Source organism: Nyctibius grandis, chromosome 15 (genome assembly GCF_013368605.1).
Source record: "Nyctibius grandis isolate bNycGra1 chromosome 15, bNycGra1.pri, whole genome shotgun sequence".
Classification (NCBI taxonomy): Eukaryota; Metazoa; Chordata; class Aves; order Nyctibiiformes; family Nyctibiidae; genus Nyctibius; species Nyctibius grandis.
In genome coordinates this window covers 6326918-6346354 of record NC_090672.1, presented here as the reverse complement: position 1 = coordinate 6346354, position 19437 = coordinate 6326918, and the positions used below count along the sequence as shown (strand labels likewise).

At 41.5% G+C, this 19437-nt stretch overlaps 1 protein-coding gene across 2 annotated transcripts in view; it reads left to right on the top strand.

The window, feature by feature from the left end:
• LLGL2 (LLGL scribble cell polarity complex component 2) overlaps positions 1–19437 on the top strand; it is a 33397-nt gene that overhangs the window by 3346 nt on the left and 10614 nt on the right. For both annotated transcript variants that reach the window (XM_068413067.1, XM_068413065.1), the window contains exons 2-10: positions 4179–4286; positions 10710–10807; positions 11794–11875; positions 13138–13253; positions 13862–14020; positions 14816–14978; positions 15154–15286; positions 16086–16140; positions 16334–16488. In XM_068413067.1, coding sequence (XP_068269168.1) covers positions 4212–4286; positions 10710–10807; positions 11794–11875; positions 13138–13253; positions 13862–14020; positions 14816–14978; positions 15154–15286; positions 16086–16140; positions 16334–16488 — 1036 coding nt within the window. In that variant the 5' untranslated portion in view covers positions 4179–4211. The remainder of the gene's footprint in view (positions 1–4178; positions 4287–10709; positions 10808–11793; positions 11876–13137; positions 13254–13861; positions 14021–14815; positions 14979–15153; positions 15287–16085; positions 16141–16333; positions 16489–19437) is intronic.

Here is a 19437-nt window from a genome sequence, read left to right as displayed (position 1 = left end):
TTTAGCGGGGTTGATAAAGTATTATCAGATGCATAGGCAGAAGTTCTCCCTTTAAGGACCTGTAAGCAGGAAGGGGTGATGAGGAAGGAATGAAAAGGAGACCTAAAGCAAGGCAAGATTTAAGAGTTCTTGAGATACGTGATGGCATTTGAAAAAGCAAGCTGTTGGACCTTATCCCATTGAAAACCTGTTCAAGTTGAGTCAAGGTTGCCGAGGAAGGGAAGCACACAGATGGTACCTTGCAACTCTCCTACGTGAGCAAAATAAACTCATTATGGGTATGTTTTTGTTGTGGGGTTAACTTGGGACCATATCCACACTTAATATGTCTACGTAGTAAAAATTTCTGACCTGGGCTTCCTCATTTTGTAAGACTGGATTAACTTGTGTAATTGGGACTTACAACATTGGTTCTCTTATAGTTTTGGCTGGAAATTTTGCTGCTGTGGGAGGACATAAGCAAAAATTGCAACAAATTTCTGCAAAGGGTGATTCCCCTCCAGCCCATGCCAAGTTGATGGAGAAAATCCGGAGTGTCCCAGGAAGCTGGGCATGGGCATCAAAACACATTGCTGCCTCCAAAAGCAATGAAGACAAAGCAAAACATGGAGCTCTGATGGGATTGCTAATACACAGCAGTGAGGAATAATTAATGCTTCTCTTGGAAAGAAGCATTTGGTCTTCTATTGAGTATGGGTCTGTCATGAGACGTGGCATGTGTACTTGCCATAAATCTCAACATCTAAAATGAACGGAACTGAGCAAGGAAGCCAGAAGGAAATCTGGTTTTGATGTTAACTGCTCCTTAGTCTGTGATTGAAAACAGGAGCATCTTACAACTCATGCTTTCATTGCCTTTCTATATGAATAACGAAGAGCTTTTGTTTTGTGGCTGGATCTAATCAAATGAGGTGAAAAAAGGTACCTCATCATATTTAGCTAAGCATTCAGCTAACGAAGTGGCAGGAGCTCAATGTACAGGGCACTCTGAGCTTTGCTGTCAGGTGTCTATGTAATTGGGCAAAAATGGGATTGAGTCAGCCTTGGGCTGTTGTTGCCTATAAACAACTGACCTCAATGCATCTTAGAAAAAGAGACTGTTGCACATAGTTTCTGGTAAAAGGCTCATCTTTGAAAGCCTGAAGAATTGTTTCCCTGGAAATAAGAACATTAGATACATGCAGACCTGGCATGGCTTCAGAGGCTACTGGAGAATTCCTCTCCGGCTACTGGTAGCCACAACTGTTACCATATGGTTGCAAATGCTGACTGGCAGATAACTGCAGAGCACATGGGACTGGAGTTTTATGTAAGACACTGAAGGTGGGTGGGAGAGAAACTGGCCTGCTAATATGTAAATGTGCATCTGGAAGGTAAGATTATACATATTGTGGAATCTTTGTTTTTCTAGAATTGGAAAAGGCACTTGCTTATTGTACTGAAAATTCTTCTAATTGAGAAGAGCATTGTAAACTTGTAATAATAATTTCGCTTGGATAACCTGTGCTACAGTGGATGCCATTCTCTTCACCGTTCCTTCCTTGCCTTTGCTCAAAACCTGTTTTCCTCTCATCTCTTCCCATACTGTGACACTCGGGAAGTCTTTGGTTAGGCATGGAACCCTGTTACAAGTCAATGAGAGATGACTTTTGTAGCGTGCTTTCTCTGATTGTAATGGACACATCAGCTTGCCAGGATGACGTTTCTTCAAGTGAGTTACTGCTTGATTCTGAACGACTATGCTCCTTAGCCAGTTGAGCAAGTTGTTGTGGGCTGGAGTGTGAATGTTAGATCTCTTGCATAAGCAGGTTAAAACAGCATGTTTCTAGATGCAATTAATATTTCAGGATAAAAGATTATAACAGGGTGTTAAATATAAAGTTGTGTCTCTTTCAAATCAAGCCCACTATTCTCCTTACTTTCCTTGTGAGTTTGTCTCTGCTGTCACAGCTGAGGAGGTCTCTTCTCTAAAGTGGGGAGGATAATTAGCAGAGTTTCTCTGTGGGTTTGCCTAGTTTAACAGGTCCAGGATATTGATTGACAGTGGGAAAGGGTGCGTCTCTTTGGCACTTTCCTTTCCTTGTCTGGCTAAGGGCAAACTGTGTTATACATGGGTGTGATATGCTCTCCTTGCATAGCACAGCAGCTTGTCACTGCTCTGTAGCTTTTGCTAACTTAGAGTAAATATAACCTTGTGTAACTCTGTCCCTCTTTTTCTCAGGAATGTCTGGTGAAAGAAGACTTATGATCTGATACAGTTTTTGAAATTTTAGTTGAGGTACCTAAATCATTGTAGAAGGATATACTTTCCAAGTAAACTACACTTTTATTCTTCCTCTCTTTTTTGGCGTCCCCTGCTCTATGTGTTTCTGGGCATATTCTTCACCCCTGCATGTGCTGATGGCGTGGTTCATGAGCACAGATGCCTGTGGCTGCCTGCGCAGAGCCACTTTTCACAGTGGTGAGTGGAGATGCTAGTGATTCTAGGTAGGGACTAAGTGACTCAGGCTCGTGGTGCTGATGTGATCTCTGGTCCTCTGAACGAGGACTGCATTCAGTCCTCTTGGGGAGCTCCGGACAGGACTGTGTGGGTGGCTGGAGATTTTGGAGTGTGAGCAGGAAAGGTAAAAGGGGAATAATGCAACAAAGAGGTACAAGTTCTAGCTCAGGGAGTTTCTGAAGGGACTTCTTAAAATATGGCTATGGAGCATGCTGTTTATAATACCATTTTCCCTTTTTTTGGTCCTTCACAGCTGGTAAGACCTTGCTAGAAACCATTTGAAAAACAATTTAAGTGCCTTGGGAATGGCTGGTTGATTTAAGTCATTAGCCAAAGACCATCGTTATTGGCAGGAACACACAGACAACCACCTTGTTTGCCAGCTCTTCTACTCCCATCTATACAGATAGGCTGTGAAAGCTCTTCCTTCAATCACCCTCCAGCTGCACAGTTTGAACAAGGGCCCAAGGCCCTCTGTTCACTTGACAGTCCCTTTGGTGTTCCTGGTCCCTCTCTTTCCCTTGCGACACTAGCCTTCTCCCCACTGCTCCCCACCTTGCTGTATGTGTGTATGTGCCTCTTCTGATGATGGGTTGCTATAGAATATCTATACTGATTCTTCACTACACCTCAGAAGTTCTGGTCCTCACTATGCACTTATGTTGTGTACAGAGTAACTGGTGTATTTCTATAATTTCCTGTCCAACAAATTAAAACAAAATACTGACTGGAGTGGCCAGTAGCTGCTTCATGAACAGCTGAGCTGTCTGTACACTGGAAATGAGCTTGTGAAAGATGGCCAGGGCAGGCAGGAGCACTTATACCAAGGTAAGTTCTCAGGATGTGATTCAAACCTTTGCTCTTGAGTTGGCAGAGTTTTACTTGCCACTTAGCACCTCTGCAGAGGGGAGATGTGACAAAGAATCTCTTGAGCTGTACAGAATATGAGGCTGTAACCTCGTATCCCCAGTGTGATTGCTAGGTTGCAAGTCAGATCTAATTAGTCCTGCTTGGATCCTCCTGGTGCTGTGAGAGACAGGGCAGTGAGATGTACTGAAAGGCTTGTGCTTCTAGCTGCACATTGAACTGCAGGTGCAAGATTTCCTTCCCCTACCCCCACCTTGAGCAGGGAGTTAGGCTTGATATTTTACAAAAGCAAGTTAATAATTAATGCAGCTGCCCTGCAGGCAGCACAGTGCCCTTTCTGCCGTACCCATGGAGAGAGCTGAAAATGTGATTCTTTCTCTTTTTAGCTCAATAGCTGGAGGGTTACCTGGGGTGAAAACTGATACTAGTCAATAATGCCTGTGAGCCTGGGGGTTAGCCTTTAGATTGGGTTTGTCTAAATAAATGTTTATGCAAATGCTGCAGTTTTGCTTGCCTCTTCTTTGGGTAAGGTCTAATGAAGTGATCACAAAATGGCCAAGTGTAAAAACTCTTTTAAAATCATCTTGGCTTATCTGTACTGGTTTGCTTTAGCAATGTGAAAATGGTATTGTTTAAGTCCTGCACCAGAGATGCTGCTCTGTGGTGGTATCAGGTTGTAGTTACTCGATAGCGATGTTGTCTCATTCTGCTCTGGCTGATTTGTGTTACCTGCTAAACCAAAATCAATAACCTACTTCTTGCTTCTCAGGCTGCTTTTGTTTATGTGGCTTTGCTTTTTTTTTTTTGTTAGGATTTTTGGTGCCAAGATACTACAGCGAGGAAGATGAGAAGGTTCTTAAGACCCGGACATGATCCAGTGAGAGAGAGGCTTAAACGCGACCTTTTCCAGTTTAACAAGGTACTGTGCTTTCCTCAAACTTGAAGGCATGTGTGTGCAAGGCAAGTCTGTCCTGAGCCACTGCACGGTGTAAAGGGAAGGATAAACTACTCGAGTGTGGGTGGAAAAGTTAAATTTAGGAGAGGTGGTTTGTTCTCTTTTTCAATTCTGTCCTTTTTTTCCCCAATGTGCCTGCCTAGTTTTCTTCAAGCTCACGAGCATGTTCTCAATTCTGGCTTTCATTTTTAAGAAAAAGGATATTGTCACGATGATGAGTGGCACTTGCTGAAAGAAGAGATCTTTGCAGCAGATTTTATATACTCCGAGTGTTCTGTAGTTTGTTCTGCTACATGCTGTGACTACTTGTGTTATAGGTAGTCTTTGCAGTACTGCTATGAAAGTAAACATTTTTCTAAAGATATGCATAAGCCACAGCTTGTGATGCAGCTGAAGCCAGAGTTCTTCATCTGTGATTATACTTTGGGTTTATAAGTATACCTCTGGTTTTAAAGGTGAATTTAAAAGTATGTGGTAGAAATGTGGCAGCACCTAGGCAGCACAATGGCCATTAATAATGAATTTGCTATTATCTTAGTCTGAATCTGTATCTACTTTTTTTCCTTTCCTCTGTGAAGAGGAAACTGCAATGGCTATGCTATCTATCCAGCACTCTGGGCATTTTTCTTTTGAGCTCTGGCCAGGAACATAGTGCTTTCATCTTTGTAAATGCCTAGTATTAATTCATTGTTAGGCTAATGGCTACTTATACCTTCATTAGATATCAGAAATATATTTGTAGGTTTTGTATTTCCAAGGTTTAAATGAAATTTTTCTGAAAAGTATAATGGATAAATGAAGTCAGCCTAGGAAATAACCTCCTTGATTCATTAAAATTCTAGTGTAGATATATACTTAAAGTGGAACTTTGGATATTTGAGATGAATGATTTAATGTAATTTGGTACTAAACCACACCATCTCCATGCATACCTCCCTCCCAGTGGGGAGACAGAAGGAACTCAAAAGTGCTTCAGGCCTATTTTCTCCTTGCTACTATGAGGAAATGCTTGTGCAGGTGCAGTAAAAATTTCAGTAAATGAAGACCAGGATTGAGTTACGTGCCTTTAGCTGAATGCAATGTCAGCTTCAGAAAAGACATCTCAGGGATGGGTCAGAATTGCTTATAAGTGTATAAAATTGTATATACCTTGGAAAAACCTTTGGTATTTCAGGGATGTCTCTTCCTTGAATGTACCTTTCTTTTATGAGCCATATGAGAATGTTTGGCTAAACTTTACCTGCCAGAGACAGACTAATTTGGATGATGCAAAACAGGGTAGAAAGAACTAGCTTTTGCAGCAGAGGGAAACTTCCAAATATATTAGAAGTTGGCATCAGGATTTGTGACTCCATTTGATTCAATCCTGAAGGTAAATATTGCATTTGTTTCTAGGGAGGCGACTACTTCGGACACTTCCTAATGGTTTACTCTTATTAACAACTTTGTAATTAAAGGCCTTGCAAAATGCATTTGCACTTTTAAGCCACAGTAACTTGTTCTTTTCTAACAAGAATCGGAAAGGGAATGAACATTATACCATTACATTATACCAGAATCTTTTATATTATACTTTTTTCTTTCTTGAAGTTTGTTTTTTTTCCAAGTCTTGTGTGTCTCATTCCAGTATTTCCAGAGATAATGGATCATTTGAAAGCCTCTACCCTTTGATACAATAAACATCTTCTCATAGCTAGGTAGACTGAGAAGATCTGGGAAAGTCAGACCTTAATTCTGACCTGTTAAAGGTTGTGGCTTCAAGGAACCAAGAAACATAGTACTTTCTGTGCCAAGACTATCCTTGTCTAACGTACTAGTAAAGCAAGCACATAAGTGCTGGTAAGCAAGTTTTTAAACACTTGTTATTTGAGGTCTTTGACACTTGTTATTTGAGGTCTTTGAAACACTTCTGGTTAAGAACCTGCTTGGGAAATATTTTGTGGGAATATGAAGCTGCTGATCAGAGAAATTGCATGCTGTATTTGCACCTCTTCGGTGTGTGATGCTGGTAGTGACTAAATGGAAGGTCTGTACCTTGAAAGTGCTGGGGATTCCTGCCCTCATTTTATTGTTTACGCTGAAGTTGGGTATGAATGCATGATGCCACACAAGTTTAGTGTTAACGTAGTGGAATGTATTTGGCCCTGATGACCTAGTAATGGACTTCAATTTAAGAAGTCTTTTTAATTGGTGGTGGTGGATTTTTTTTTTTGTTTACTCCCTCAAGTATAAATAGGTTGTGATTATTTTACTGTTTCCCTCTTGCATTTCTGTTTCAGATAAGAGGTGGTCCAGATGGTTTTAAAGGACAGGTTAACCACCGGACTAGCTCTTCAAAGTATCCTCAAACTTATATTTGTTTCAAAAAACACCTTCCTAAATTCTGCTAGTCACTTAGCTTTGCATATCTGTTTCTCTGTATGAGTAAGAACTTCCCATACTTGTGTGTACCTGTTGCAAGAATCTGTTTTTAGCTCAGCGGATAGAATGAAGGATAAGGTATGTGGACTTGGCAGTCTCCTTCTTTAAGTTTATCCTGCTTTTAGAAGTAGTATTTGGATGCCTTTGGCTCAGTCCAAGCCCTGCAGAACAAACATGTTCAGGCTGGCATTGTCAGACAAGATGATGGGTAACACACAGGTGAACCAGCCTGTCTTACAGCTGAATGTTACCAAACTGGGAACATTGCATTTAATTTACGGCTTTGTGTTTTTTCCCATCTTTTCAGTCTTCCTAACCCTTTGCTAATGGGTGTGATGGATAGCTTACCTTAAATCTGAATTAGTGTCTATGCAAAGTAGATTTAAAACATACAGGCTTCATTGTTTCTTCAAAAGATGTATTAAGAAACGTACAGGGTTTGTATTGCCTGTGGTTGGGTTTGTCTCTGCTTTGTCATAAAACAATCTGAGAGGAGAAGCGGAGAGAAATGAAAGCAGGAAGACAGCACTGAATTTCATCTGCACAGCTTTAGTGTGGGCTGGGAACAACTGTTAAGTTTGGCCACGTTTTTCCTGCAGTGAACATGACTGACATGAAGCATTTCTGTTAATTAATGCTGCTGACATCAGGCTTACTTTTACTGAGTCTGACAAATCTGTGGTCTGAGGAAAATGAAACGAAAGCTCCTACCTTTTCTCAAAGAAACAAAGGTCCTTTTGAGAAGGAGGGCGCATTGTGGGCACTCTAGTTTCTTATTTCAGCTCTGCTGAAAGGCCCCATTGTAACCTCTCCTGCCTTCTGCCCCCCTTGCTCCCCCTTGCTGGGTTTACCTGCTGAGCAGGTGAAAGGATTGGCTGATGAAAGCTGCCCAAGAGCAGGGAGGAAAGGAGGCCAGCCGAAAAGCTGACTTGATGTGATTTAACAACTGGGTGTAAATAAGCAGAAGAAAAAGATCTGGGTAGTCAGTAGAGTGGATGTGAATGGCTGGCCCTGGTGGTGTCAAATACAGCTAAACAGCCACCCTGATGCCCTTCTTGCCTGGCTGTAGAAACAAATTAATGACATAGGAGTTACCTTCGTTACACCTTATGGGCATCTTGGTTGACGATTCAGAGCTATCAGAAACCATTAGTACATTTACTTTACTGCATAAGCAGTTGTGTAATACACTGTGGTTGTTATCGATACTCTCTTCTTGTGCTTCTACATGTGGTACTATTTTCTGCAGTGGCCTTCTATTACTAACAGTTTACTCCTGGATGTAGTAGTTACTGTAGCTTTTGCAAATTTGTCTGTGGGATGGGGGGTACTTTACATTTTCTATTGAAGGAAAACCTGGAGAAAAACTTACCCTCCTATTATTGTTACTGAATGGTACACACTTGGTTATGCAGTTCATAGATCTCATACTTGAAAATTAGAGCTTTTATTGACTTGTCTAATGTGTTTACAAATTAGCACATCAAAACAAGATATAATTAGGCCAATATTAAGGCTAGTGTTGACAGCTTCCTAACAGGCAGTACAGTATTGTATAAGTCATAGTTTTCTATTATGAGAATTATGGCTAAAGCCTTATCTTCTGAGCTGGAAGAAATCGCAGAATAAACACAGATTCTAATTGATGTTTCATTGAAAACGGCACCTAGTTGTGCTGATGACATGACAGTGCAGTGACTGTGAACAAGTTGACACTAAAACTAACAGTGGAATTACACTGGTGTCTCCCTAAGAAGTTCCTCACTATGTTTTGGGGGAGAGTGGAATGGTGTCTACTGCCCATGCTACACCTGATTCAACTAAGTGTCTGATTTGTTGTTAAGATAACATGTTACCTTTGAATCTTCTTCCCAGAATTGTACATCATAGCTTCATACTCCCACAACTTTGACAACTAGGTTGTCTCAGTAGCTATCATGGTATAGTGAAATTCCTCTTTGCCTGTGCTGGGTTAGAAAACTGCCCTGTTTCAATTCTGAGTCCATAGATAAATTCCTAATTTCGTACAGTCTCCTCTAGGAAGTTTTGTATGTGTAGCTAAGCAAAGGTTGGCTAGCAACAACTTCAAGGGTGATATGAAAAAGATTGACTTCTCAAAATTTGTTATTAATACTACAAACAACACTTAAATGACTTTCTTAGAATATAAATATGTAAGGCTGGAGATTATCATAAAGGCAAATAAACTCAGTGGTCTTGGAGCCAGTAGTACTAATCTTAATTTACTACATATAAAAGGTTAAAAATTAATAACTACTCCTTTGCCCAGTCTTATGAGTTGGCAAGCAGAAAATGGGGAAATGTTCCAATATTTCTGATTGTATATCTTCTAAAATGGCTCATCTTCCCTAATAGGACCTGAGGCTGGGGTGATTTAGAGGAAGGAGGTCTGTTTTTACAATTTATGAATTGTGATCAAATGGCTAAAACTGAAGCAATCTGGCAGACTATGGAGTCAGCCTTATCCTCTTATGCCAGTGTCTGTGAGCAGGAACAGTAAAAGGGCATTAAACTACTTTGTAGCAGCTGGAAGCACCTCAGGCTAATGGCAAGACCACAGAAATGAAACTGGCTTTATTTGATTCTACTGCAAGGGATTAAGTTGGGAAATCACTATGCAGGAAATAAAGTCCAGGTGTTACTTTTAGGCTGAATAAACCATAAAGCCAAGTGATGTGGTAGCTCTGTCTCAAAGACATGATGGAAATGAGGATGGGAGTGAGGTGCAAGTGCTTACTTCAGATGGAGGGTTCTCTGCTTATTCTTCTAATTTTTTTTCCTGTGTGAGTGGTCCTTAGACTGTTTTGTAACAAATTCCTATTCTGTAGCTGACCAGCTTGCCTTAGAAGAAGAGATTTTCCAGAAGCTGGGACTGTAAGGATAACGTTTTCCAGGAAGTAGCCCTGTTAATCTTTGGGCACACAGATCCCTCCTTGCATGGCTGTATCCTTGCATGGCTGTATGTTGTTGAACACTCATGCATACTTGTTTTGTCTAAACAATGATAATAGCTGAACATTAACTCTTCTAAAAACTTGACTGAGCTATTTTACAAGCAGCTTCGTTTCATCCTGTAAGTATGGCAGAATATTATTCCATAGTGTGTAAATGCATCAGCCATGCTAAGTGTGGTGTGTACAACATGCTCTATATCTTCCTCATGGTGCAGTGTAAATTGTACTTTAAGGAAGCCACTAAGGCCAAGCAACACATGATAGTGACTGATAGTGACAATACCCATGATAGTGACTGACACCTTTTTATTACCAAATGGCTTTGAATTAGTCTGAGGGGGCCTCGCAGGCTCCTGCTCTCATTAAATTCCAGTGCTCCTGTGCTGCCTCTGGAAAATGGGTATCAGTTACATGAGTTTTCCTGACTGCCCCATAGGAAATGTGTTTAGTTTTCTTGGTGAGCACTGACGTTCACTCAGTAGTTCTTCATAGCTTTGCACCATTTCTTGATGTCAGCCAACAAGAGGAGGTCACAAAGGCTGACCTGTGTGGAATTTGGCAGACGTAGCTGACCTTCCGATACGCAGTAATTGTGTCAGACTTTGAAATTGTGCTGAGCAGTTGGTTTACAGAAGTAAAGTTGATGTGGAGTGATGGAGTGTATTGTGGTGACTGGGTAAGCTGTGCTTATGCAGAATTATTTATAATCAACATAAAGAGCTGCTTGGGTTACTGTTTTCAGAATATTTCTTTCGTTTCTGTTACACTTCTGCACATCCTGGCTGCGGAGCCAGGGGTTCTTGGAATAGGTTCATCCTTAGGCTGTTGTTCAGCAAATCTAACCTGTGTTTGAACACTTTTCAACAGAAAAAGCTGCCATTAAGTGCTGTATTTCAGACTGCCATGCCATATTTAACTTCTGGTTTTTATCTGTATACAACAATGCCCATGAAACATGCTGTTGATCATGATTTTTCTTTCTCTCTATCAGACTGTGGAACATGGATTTCCCCATCAACCCAGTGCACTGGGCTACAGCCCCTTTCTCCGCCTTATGGCCATTGGAACGCGATCGGGAGCCATCAAACTGTATCCTTTTGAACAACTTTGGCTGGACTTTTCTGACCACATCAGAATGTGCAACTTTGAAGACACTGTAAAAAGTTAGACTAAGTATAAATTTGCAGGCAAGGGTTACTGGAACATTGGAACAGTTTGCCTAGGTTTGAAGTCATTTTTGTCTGATCAGAATGAGATTATCTTGCCGAGGGCTGAACTATAGCTCACACAGAAGCTGAGCTGATGCAGATATCTGACAAGACTCTGCTCTTGCTGTGCAGAAGGTCAGACTAGATCTGGCCTAAGTTTAGCAATCCTTCATGTTGTAAATTCCAGAGTTGTTTAAATATTTGGAGCAGGGTTCCTTTTTCTTTTTGTTTTTTTAAAGCAATTCTATTTCAAAGGTTAAAACTGAAGTCAGAAATGCTTTTAGCTTCCCAAGTTTTTGACCATCCAGACATTAAAGACCTAAACATTGAAGGTGGCGACTTTTTTTTACCTAACGATGTCCAGTCCGATTTTTGTGTATACGCGAGGCACTGGGGTGATTCCCATGGCACGATACCAGCTAGGCAAGCTGTAAAACAGGCATATCAGTGCAGAAAGGAAAAGTCGGTGCTCTCTCTGCCTGCTTAATCATTCATTCCTGGTGTTGTTTGTGTTCAGAGGCTGGACTCCACATGCTGGCGGTAGCCATCTGTCTCTTGGTTACAAATTAGTTAAGCAGGATTGTAGTGTCTGGGAAACCACTAAACATCTCTGAGAAAAAACAGGGTCCGGGCACCTCTTCTGCATATGCTCAAAGAATGAAGTAAACTTCCATGTTCTCCTGTAGTGTGCGTAACCTGCCACAAGCATATAAAATCAAAGTAGATTTGCATTGGTTCTTTTCAGTCCAGATCACTAATGTGGTTTCAAAGTAATCTCTTTTCATCTTACTTGCTAGCAAGCTTCTTATCAATTAATTGTAGCTGTAGGTCATCTTAAATACTGTAGATCCTCAACGAACTCTTCAGATATGGTGCTCCTGGGGTGGAGTTCATGGGTTTACATGAAGAAAATAATACTGTAATGCAGATTCACTTTATACCTGATCAGGTAAGTGTATTTTCAGTACCTCTGCAACTTATACAGACCTCTCTTAAACCAGTGTTGAATTTGTTCCAGGCAACTGGTCTCCAATTACCAAGTATATTTAAATTCTGCTTGGTCGGGAATGCTTATCCCAGTGTATTTTATGCTCTCAACAGTGCTTGTTGCTGTGGAGATGCTCGGTAAAACTTAAGAGTAGCTTTATTGTTCGTAACTGTTAGTCATTTATCTCAAGCAACATATCAGGAATGGTAATAAGGCCAGAATAGTTCAGGCAATCTGCTGCAGAAGTGAGAACTTCCTTTTCATTTTGCAGCCCTTATTCTTTCAGTAGGACTGGGTGGTCTTTCTTCTGCAGAGCAGATAGAACAGTAGCTGCTGCTGAACTGATTTAATTATTTTCAGGAGTTCAAAACAGTCCTGCTAACCTCGCCTGCTGTTAAGCTTGTTGCCTTTGTGTATTTTGGGGTATTGAATCTTGCTCCTGGGGATTGCTGAACAGTTATTGCTACAAACTAAAAATAGAAAGGCAGAATTTTCCAAATATCTGGTGGCTGTCTAACCACTTTCCCTTCCCTTGACTGGCAGACTGGTGTCTTGGCCACATGTTTTGTTGCCTGATGCCCCCAGTGTAGCACAAGTGGCCTCTTTATGAGAGGGATTTAATTCTTGAGGCAGTTTTGGGTGTCTGTTTGCTTAACCCATGGTATAAGCTGAAACTCCCGTGGGGAGTGTTGCACCAGGTGTGGCTTTCAGCAGGTAAAATGCTTCAATTTGAACACAGAGCCAGCAGGGCTGGGCTCATAAAAGGACTCTGACACAACCTTCCAGAATGAGGTTGGACACGAAGAATGCAAGGAGTGTGGTGTAGTAGACTGTATCAGCCCCACCCAAAGCTGGGGTGTGTTGCAGCAAACCACACTGAGCGAGAAGGTGGTGAGCTCACAGCCTGCAGCTGCCTGGCTGAGCTTTACAGCATAAACTGATCTTTTTCAAGAGCCTAAATCCTTGTCATCCCCCTCAGTGATAAGCTGGGCCTTTGTCCTATGGGAGAGGGTTTTCAGCCTTTGGGCTACTTCTTGTCTCCCCTGAAATCCCTCACAGTTAGCTAACGGCATTGCTGCAGTGTTTACCCACCGCTATGAAAAACTGTGGCTGGCTTCTCAGTCCTGTTTTAGCAGAAATGTAGCAGCAACTTTATTGCTAGATTTACTGTGTTATATTTAATATTGTGATTCTGAAAAAAACGTGTTGTGCGGTTTTTGTAGTGCCAGCTGGTGACATTGCTAGATGATAACAGCTTGCACCTCTGGAGCCTGAAGCAGCACAGTGGAGCATCTGAGCTGCGGGAGGAGCACCGCTTCACGTTGAAAGGGCCACCTGGGTAATCCGTGAGAGTGCTTTTGAGCTAGTTTGGGGATAAGCAAGCAAGAAAATTCTGCTATGGTTCTAGCTAGAGCTTGTCCTGTTCTTACAGACTCTCACTCCTGTGAATCCATTAAAGGGGCATCCATGGAAACCAAACAGGAGATGGCTAGGGCCTGGGAGACCACCTTTTAAGAGTGTTGTACCAATGTGAAGGGTGAATCTTTTTTTAATAATTGTGCATCCACTTCTGTGTGTACAGGAGCTGTAAAACTTAAGTAAACCTAAGCATCCCTTAAGTCATAGCTTAAAATACTACTATGTTTTTAGTTTCACTTGATCTTGCCAGTTTTGGGTGAGCTGTTAGCTCCGTTGGCTACACTTAATAAGCAAGACTTCTGTAAAAAGGCATCTGGGTCTTTGTCCACGTGCTTGTCAAAAGTCTTTTGACATAATTTGTCTTAAAGTTAGTGTTTTTCACATTCAAAAAAATAATGCCTGGCTCAAAATCTCTGCCTATAAAACAAATGACACTTGTAAATATCCCTATTGAGTTTTAAGTTCGCTCAAGTTTGGTAATGATAGTCTTCTTGCATGCAGTTGATCAGAGTCTCTTTGCATCCCCAGGTCTCCACCGAGTGCCACGCAGATAACAGCTGTCCTTCCCCATTCCTCACGGGAAGTCCTGTATCTTGGCACAGAGAGTGGCAACATCTTTGTAGTGGAGCTTCCCTCATTCAGAGTGCTGGAGGACAGGACCATAACCTCTGAGGCTGTGCTGCAGCGGTGAGTGAGCAAACAGGCACTGCTGTGTAGGGGTGGAATCCCATTAGCAGACATATCCTTTGTTAAAATGTCACCCTAGATTATGTACTGAGGCCTCACTGTTGTGTTAAGCATTGTCCAAATCTGCATGACTCCTGTGAAAGTAACTTTGGGTCCTGGTATGTGTTAAGTAACAGTTTCTGTCCTGGTCAACCCCGAACTGTCACAGTGGAGGTACAGCATATGTGCAGAACTATACAGGAGACACTTGGAGTAAATCTGCAAACGTTGTGCCCTGTCCCTTGTGTTTACTTTTGCAAAAAAATGTTACACTTAGCTGTAATTACCCATTTATTTTTTGGCCATTGCAGAACTTCTGATGCTGCTTTGTCCAAATGAGGATTTTGATCCTCTGGAGATTCAAGTGCTGCTGAAAACTGTCCTACTTCACGGCATTGTTGTTTCCTACTGACATTTCCGTGTTACCTTTATTCTATAAGGGTCACAAGAGAATAGGGCGGGTGATTCAGACTGTCTATACACTCCTGGGATCCAGTCCTGGAATTCATTGTAAACCTTGGGTTTTCTCTGAAGAAAATGGGACTGGATGCATGTTCATGTGGCAGGCCTGGTGTGATGTCTTACACAAGACTTTTCTGCTGCTTGAAGGATTCGTGAAAAGATTGTACTTATTCTCATCTGTTTGAACTTTTTGTTGCTTAATTATTTCTCATTCTTATACCTTAACTGTTATTACAGTCATATTGGGTTGTACCTGGAATACACTTTTCTTGGTTTTCTCTTCTGCTTCTGTAGGGTACCAGAAGATTACTGTAACAGGCGATCATGTGAATTGGTAGAAGCCCTTCGGGAGCATCCTAAGAACCCTGACCACATCCTGATTGGATACAGCAGGGGCTTGATTGTCCTCTGGGACCTGCAGAATAACAAAGTGACACACCATTTCCTGGGCAGCCAGGTATTAATTCAATCCAAAGTCAGTTGAGCAGGGGAGGAAGGGCTCTCTCCTCTCAGAGCACTCTGAAGTACATGCAGGGAGAGCCTGACAAAGCTGCTTTTTTAGTAAGAATGCATTGGTTTTGGGGGGGTTACCAGCTCTCTGGAGAGCTGTCATTGTGTGTCTTTCTCTTCAGCAACTGGAGAACCTCTACTGGCAGAGGGATGGCAGTAAATTCATTAGTTGTCACTATGATGGAAGTCACACCCAGTGGCCAGTATCCAGTGACAACAGGCAGCCTGAGCCTCTGGAAACCCTCGTGCCTTATGGTCAGTAAGTGAGGTTTAATTGTTGTGTATTCGTCTAAACACAAACTCATTTTGAACTTGTGTGGGGTATTTGTCACATTCTCCCCAGTGTTTAATCCTAATGGCAAAATGCAGAGCTGCCTTTTGAATGGGTCCTGAGCCTGGACTGAGGGATTTCAGTATGTTTTTTTTATTGGATTTTAAACTCCTTTACAATGTTGAGGTCTGTCCTGAACATGGAGAGCAAATGTGTTGAAGAAATTAGTGTCCCTTATGAAGAAGGGTGTTGGTGATTCAGCTCTTTGTGTTAGTTCAAGTGTCCTGTTCAGCAGGAGTTGCTTGGATCTTCTGTAATTAATAGTGAGCTAAGTGTATTTTTTGTTGACCTGAGCAGTGATGAAATGATGCCTCTGATTTGCTGAAACCCGTCAAATGGGGATGACCTCATCATTCAAGCATATAGAAGCTTCTAAAGCTCTATCACCTTCATATTAGTTTCAGGAATGTCTGTGTTTTTAACAATCCTTTCTAGTTAATCAGCTTCTACAACAGCACTTCCACTCCCTGTTAGCCATCAGCAACATGGTTCAAAACTTCCCCTGAGTCTAAGCCTTGTTTTGCTGAGGAGTGCTGTGGTCAGTGTGTCCAAGAAGACTACTTGTCTGATGTGGCTTGGTCTGGGGAGGTAGTGGTTGTGCCTACTAATTCAGGTGGCTCCCCTTGACTTGGAGGCTGAGGTGACCTACGTGAAGCAAAATAAGGAACTTCTTAACGTAAAGATGCACTTCTTGAATTACAGCAAATAACACTGTTCTCTTAGGTCCTTTTCCTTGCAAGGCCATCTCAAAGATCTACTGGCAGACAACAAAAAATGGGTAAGTTCATGGTGTATCCCTTCGCTGTCACCTGTTTAAAGGCATTTAAAGGGTGCAGTGCTCAATACTATAAGAGCCCTTTAGAGTAATGTTAGAAGAATTTTTTGTCAAAGTTTGACTTGCCTTATGCCTTTGAAATGTTGCTTACTTATCACTTCAGTGTACACCACCCTAACTCTGTCTTTCTCTTAAGGCTTCCTTACATTATATTCCAAGGAGGGATGCCCCGGGCTAGCTATGGTGACCGGCACAGTATCTCTGTTGTCCGTGGCAGTCAGCAGACAGCCTTTGACTTCACGTCACGGGTGATAGACTTCTTTATAATCTTCAGTTCAGAGCCTACTGCAGGTATGTGATGAAAGGGCATTACTGAGGAATTAGAATGGCTGTGTACGCATGTGGAAATCTGCCTGGTATAAATAGCATATGAAATGTGATAAGGAGGTCAGGTGTTTCAGGGTTTTCTGAGACTTTGACAGAGAATTGTAGAATCATTTAGGTTGGAAAAGACCCTCAAGATTGAGTCCAACCATAAAAGAGATTTGCCATTTAGAAGGGAAGTGTAAAATACTGGTATAAAGAATGGGCTGGTTGCAAATGCCATGCATTCCTGAAAAAATGAAGCTACTCCATTAATGAGAAAAGGTCTCTTAGGCTCATGTCTGTGTAAGCTGCACACTGGACATAACCAGGCCGTGAAATGAGGATCTGAATATTGCTGTTTGGAAATAGCACTTCAAAGGAGGCAATAATTAAAAACACAATTTACTCCCACTGAGGCACTGCTTCTTTTAATTACTTACCTGGATTTATGACTAGGGTTCTGGGTAATGAATCAGCTAAAGGTGACATAGAACCAAGGGTCAGTATGTAGAGAACATAATTTACGTGAATGTAAACAGTTCTAAAACTGAATAGCACTCATTCCACAGCTCGCTTAGAGCTTGTCAGATTCTTGCTTCTGTTGGAGAGCTTTGTTGCCCTTACTTCCACAGTAGCCGTAATACTCGTTCTTTTCATGGAATTGTGAAGGATTTTCCCCAAGAACTGTTTGTATAATGCTGGTGTAGTTCCTGCTTCTGGTTAACGTGAAGTAACTGAGATAAAATGGTATTTCAAGCTCCACAAATGTGCAATATTGGAAGTTGTTACTGAATCTTCCCAGGCTTTCTAGTTTCTGGTTTGCTTAGTAGAAACCTATCTGTCTTGTGTACTGCCAGTGGTATTGGTGACAGCTCCCAGTTATACACTGTGCAGCCATGGGCATTCAAATATGTGGATGCAGGTTGGCACTCTCTGTCCTATTGTACAAAGCAGACCACAGATCCCGGGGAAGACTGTCTTGGGAAAGCAGGCATAAAAAAGCTTTTGGATTCCCCCCCTGCCTCTGTCCCTGGACCTCAACAGACCCTCTCAAGTCACTGAAAAACCAGTAAAGCAATAGGCAGAAAGTAACTGAGATGAAGTGCCTGTATATGTTTGTTGTTATAGGTTTTCCCTACATAACACTGCCTTTTATAAACATCTTCCAAATGTGCAGAACCTATAGGTCTAAACCTTCAAGCTTAACAATGCCATTAAACTTAAGATACTGTTTAGCTTTTATCATTAATGAAACTAGACCCTTTTACTTTCTGTGAAGTTGTCAGAGCTGAGATCCTAGATGATGGAACAAAAGTCTTAAAAGATGAAAGAAATCTGAGTTTTCTAGGTAAGAGTTTGACTACTTAAAGTTCAGTTCCTGGATATGATTAGAAGTCCTTTAGGATAAAGTAACTGAACTTAACGGGCTTTATAAGTATACTTCCCAAGGATTGAATTATCTAGTTAACACGACTTCTGGTAGGTACAGACAGGAGCTGCTACAGGATGCTGAAGCTATTGCACTTAGATGAGGAAGTTTTTTTACAATAAAATGAGGTTTCTGTGGTTGACAAGCTTCCTTGTGGCTGATTGCCTAAGCTTAGTGGATCTGTGTAGCTTGCCTTGTTTGCCCTTAAGCAGTCTTCCCTGCAATGGCAATACGAGGGTATTAATTGTATACCAAAGCCACTTAATTTAATAAGCACAAAGCTTATGCATTGTGGCATGGTGGTAGCTGGTGACTTTCCACTACCCTGAATATGCTGTGGAAACAATTTTTAAAAGGCTGGCTCTTCCTGTTTTCTTTTTTTCAAATTAGCAGGTGGATGAGTGTATGGCAGTCATGACAAATTCTAGCATGCTTGCTACTTCAGCAACTTAAAATAGATTCTTGCCATATGCAGTGAGCTCAGATGTGTGCCTTTGCAGGGTAGAAATTATTGTTAAAAGAGAGTATATTTGGTTAATGTTGGCAGCAGCAGTTAGAGTGCAGGGCTGATCTTGCATAGTGTAGTACAGGTATGATATTGTTTGTTCTATTCAGAAGTCCTGTAGGCAACTGCAAGTTGCAACTGCAAGTTCCTTTTCATGAAGAAACTGAACTGATTAGTGGTGTGTTATGGCTGTGGCTAGTCAGAGGTGAAACTTGGGGTGTCTAACTAGAGTGATGCCAAGTACTAATTACTTGAAGTTAATTTTGCTGAGTAAACAGCCTTGGTATGTACTTGCTTATAGACATGCCTTCTTGCAAGTGTGTTCCAGGTAATCAAACAGCTAAAAAAGGGAAGTAAAAGTATAGGTTAGCAGGGAAGGTCAGTGAAAAGCTGCTAGTTTGCTTTCGCCTCGCTGTTTATCCCCCCTGCCGTATGACACATTACAGGTGTGTATTCACTTAGATTCCTGTAGCTGTGTTAGTTGTTATTGGTGTGAACTGATCCGTGGTTTTGGTTTCCCCACCAGTTGCTATTGTGGCTGTCTCGTGAATGTTGCTGTGATACTGTCCTTGTAGACTAAATGTTTTTTCGCTTTAATTCTAGTTACAATGAAAAATCTTAACTTCTTGATTGTGTCAGGTGTGAAGTTACATTAATAGATTTCTTTTGTTTGTAATCTTGTCTAATATATGTATGAATATAAGATGATGTGCACACTCTTTAAAAAAGAAAGTCCAGAGGATGTGTCACAGCATATGAGAAGGAGGGAAAATGAAAAGTAAGAGAGCTGAATTGTAAATACTTGTCAGTTCAAGCAGAGAAGCATTCTGCAGAACCTAAGGCATTACTGTGTTTAAGCAGCTTAGCCTAGATGGACTGTGGTCCTAACACAGTACTAAATGGGTCACTGCCGGGGTGTACGCGTGTCTGTCCACCGCATGCTGTTAATTAGCTGTTGGTAAAGTCCTTTGAGTTCTGGCTGTTACAGTGGTGAACATGA